Here is a 3,751-nt window from a genome sequence, read left to right as displayed (position 1 = left end):
GTGGCCTAGTGGCAAGAAGCTGTGCTGCAATCCCAATGGTACGCGGTTCGAGTCCACAGCTGTTGCATTGGAGAAGAATGGAGAGTCTCCTCCCGTGTGATTAACTGCCTCCGACAACCCACTGGAGGGTCAGCTGTGGGTTGATTCCAACTCTACTATATGGTACACAACAACAAACAACTTAGGGAGGTAGCACTTCCCCAGTTGTAATTTGAACACCTTCCAACCTGAGGGGCTCCTCTTCTGGAAGTATATCAGACAAGGGTCTGCTGCTTTTCACTGGCCATTTATTTCAGAAGCAGAACACCAACCCTTCTTCCTTGAGTGTCTTAGTCTTACAGCTCTGCTGAAACCTGTGTATTATGAGTAGCCCTGCAGATATTTGGAATAATGGTGGTTTATCTTCCAGCAACCCAGAAACTTACAAGTTCAGCACAAAATGACAAACTGGCAGGTGAGTGGTGGTAAAAACATGCTGAGTGAAATAACTCAGTTACAAAAGGACCTACATGATACATGATCCTACTTCTACATAGTGTCCAGGAGTTGGAGTGGTATTAAAAAGGAAGACTCATTTCTTCAGAGCCACTGATTATTTGTTAATTGTGGCAGATAATTTGGAAAAGTATTATGGTGATGGTTGCACAAAATAATGGTCGTAATAAATGCCACTGAATTAAATTGTTGAGTTTAAAATTGGTGAATCAGCATATCATTCTCCTGTACACAGGGTTGCAGTGGGTCAAGCCAATTTGTTGTGGCTTAGTGGGAAGGAATTGCACTGTCAGTGCAGAAGTATGTGGTTAGAGTCCACCAGCTGCTCCAAAGGAGAAAGATGGGCGTTATTCTCCCTTGCGGTTTTACTACCTCTGAAAACTCACTGGAGTGTCAGCTGTGGGTCAGCTCCAGCTCGTCAATACACAACAACAGCATAGATACTTTACTATGTTAAAGACAGTATTCACTCACACTATTGCTCATTGCTGTGGAATCGAAACAAGTCATAGCTGACCCTCAGCCAGTTTTTGGAGACTAAATTGCATGGGGGAGATTTCCCATCTTTCTCCTCAGGATGCAAACTCCCTACGGGATATCTCACCAGAAAAGGGAAAAAAAAAAAAGCCTAGTATTGAGAAGTAAATTTTAAAAATATTTCCCAGTTTTTTCAATTTTATTATTTTTTTTTTCAGTCAGTGACTAGAGAGGGAAGCCTGTGTGACATAAGCTGTGCTGGTGATGGCATCTCTGCCTACCCCTCTGTTCCATTCTAGGCTGAGCACAGGGTCACTGAGGTAAAGACACTGGATGCCACAGGCTCTTTGAAGAAGGTCAGGAAACTTGCTCAGTATAACCTTGTGTACTGTCTGGCCAACCGAAGGTAATGTCAGAGTGGATAAGTTTGTTAAAAGCATGACAAAATTTTCCTAGACAATTCTTTTCCAATCACAAGTTATTCTGCTTTGGAAATAGACAAGGAGACAAGACTGTGGTTGAAATTTTACTCTAGGACATTTTTTGTTATTGAAATCTTTTTTTCTGGGAATGTTCTTTCTTTTTCCTCTTTCTCAGCGTATGTGGTCACTTGACCTCTTTTCATCAATTGAGATGATACAATTCTTTCCTTTGCAGGATAGAAGTCTGGTTAGAGAAAGCCTGCATTTTGCTGGAGCTCCTGCCAGACTTCCTGCATGAGACTGTCCGAGCCCTTTAGGGAGCTGGGAAAGGAATCTCAAACATGTGACATTGCAGTGTCATGGTGTAGTGGCCAGGCCTATTTAGCCATGTGAGCTCAACTAGGCCAGGAACAGTGCCAGCTAGGCCTGGAAAAAGTAGAACAACATGGGTTGCAGAGCACAGTTTAGTACTTCAGTAATGGAGTCAGGAAAAGGTCTGAAGGCATGTGACACACGAAGTTTACTGCCATGGAAAAATCTTTGTGCTGCCAACTTTAAAAGACAGTGAGCACTTTCTTTCTGAACTTTGTTTCCTCTTCCTTTTACAGAGAACATCCAAGGGAAAGTGTCCTTCCCTGCCCCGGCCCTTTGCCCTCCTGGGACATTGCACATTTGTTTTGCCTTGTCATAGTTACAGACGTTGAGGAGTTGGTCTGTTTCACGCAGATAACACTTTGTTTATTCCTTATGAGAACTAGTCTCATTTACTGGGCTATATGTATGAACCCACTAATTAAATAGCTACTGCAGGAAATTTAAAAAGAAATTAGGGCATTTTAACAAATATTTTTTTTCTCCCTATGGCAGAAAAATCATACTTTTCTTTGTTAAGGGAAATTTAACCAACCTCTTGCTATTGAGTCAGCCCTGACCCACAGTGACCCTGTGTGTGGCAGAGCGGAGCTGTGCCTGTGAAGTTTCCAGTGGCTAATTTTTCAGAAGTAGAGAGCTAGGTCCTTCTGTGGTACTACTGGTCAGGCTCAGACTTCCTTTCTGTTAGCATATTAACCAAGCATATTAACTGTACCACCCAAAGTAAGAAATTAATTTATTGCAAAATTGTATGTCATTCACATGTGGGGTGAAATTAGCTAAGCATGACCAATTAAAACATCTAGTTTTATTAATCTCTGAGACAGCTTTTTAATTTTGTTTCTTTTTTGTATACGTTTTCCCATTCATGCACATTGTGTTTCACACATTTCATCATTCACATTGTGTTCCATATGATCATTCTCAAGCATTGTGTTTTATAAAATTAATGATGATATGTCTCTTAACCAGAGTTATTCACAAGATCTGGGAATAAGTAGCACCATGCTCTTATTTTTAAATCTCCAGTACCTTTCTTTATCTGCCCTCTGGTGGACACAGTAGTGAACTGAAGGTCAGCAAAATTCTCTAGGAGAAAGCGTAGGAGTTGCGTCCCTGTCTTCACTATTGTGAATAATGCAACAATAGGCATGAATGTGCATAGATCTGTTTGAGTTATGGCTAGCTGGGACAAATGGTATTTCTATCTCCAACCTTGTGAGAAAGCACTAGATTGCCCTGCATAGTGTTTGCCATTTTACATTCCCTCCAGCAGTCAATGAGAACAACAGTCTCTCTGCATCCCCACCAGCATTTGTTGTCTGCTGCCCAGTTAAACTTTGCTATAGGTTCTGGGGTGAGATGACGTCTCATTCTTGTTTTAGTTTGCAGTTCTCTGATAGGTAGGGATTTTGAACGTTTCTTCATGTGTTTGTTGATCATCTGAATTTCTTCTTTGGTAAAGGCTATTCAACTTCCCATCAGCAAATGAATGGTTAGAAAAACTGTGGTATGTTCACACAATGGAATATGACACAGCTTTGGGGGGAAAAATGAACTTGTAAAACAACATGGAGGAATCTGGAAGATATTATGTATGCTGAATGAAATACTTCAGTCACAAAAGGACAAATACTGTATAACACCACTGTTACAGGATTAGCATGGGGAGAGGCACAGAGAACAGGAAAACAGTGCATTGAAACAGATGAGGGGAAGAACTATATGAAAGAGAAGTATGGTTAGGCATTATGTGTATGACAACACTTTGGAACAGGAGGTGAACTGGGGAGGGGGAAGGAGGAGAAGAGAGGAAAATGTGCAACAATGAATGAAAACTCAGCTTTTCTGTAAACTTTCATTGTTATTGTTTTTATATGCCGTCGAGTAGTTTGCGACTCATAGCGACCCTATGCACAACAGCCCTAAACTCTGCTCTATCCTGCGCCAACCGCACTGCCTCTGACACACCCATCCCGATTACC

At 41.5% G+C, this 3,751-nt stretch overlaps 1 protein-coding gene across 1 annotated transcript in view; it reads left to right on the top strand.

Annotated features, from left to right (window-relative positions):
- Positions 1-439: 439 nt before the first annotated feature.
- Positions 440-3,751, top strand: part of CENPU (centromere protein U) — a 69,847-nt gene continuing 66,535 nt past the window's right edge. Inside the window, exons 1-2 of the mRNA XM_006882280.1 lie at positions 440-454; positions 1,272-1,378. Coding sequence (XP_006882342.1) covers positions 440-454; positions 1,272-1,378 — 122 coding nt within the window. The remainder of the gene's footprint in view (positions 455-1,271; positions 1,379-3,751) is intronic.

Source organism: Elephantulus edwardii, unplaced genomic scaffold, assembly GCF_000299155.1.
Source record: "Elephantulus edwardii isolate Elephantulus edwardi_28Jun2011 unplaced genomic scaffold, EleEdw1.0 scaffold00018, whole genome shotgun sequence".
Lineage (NCBI taxonomy): Eukaryota > Metazoa > Chordata > Mammalia > Macroscelidea > Macroscelididae > Elephantulus > Elephantulus edwardii.
The sequence above is the reverse complement of the archived record's forward strand: the minus strand, read 5'-3'. Positions and strand labels throughout refer to the sequence as shown.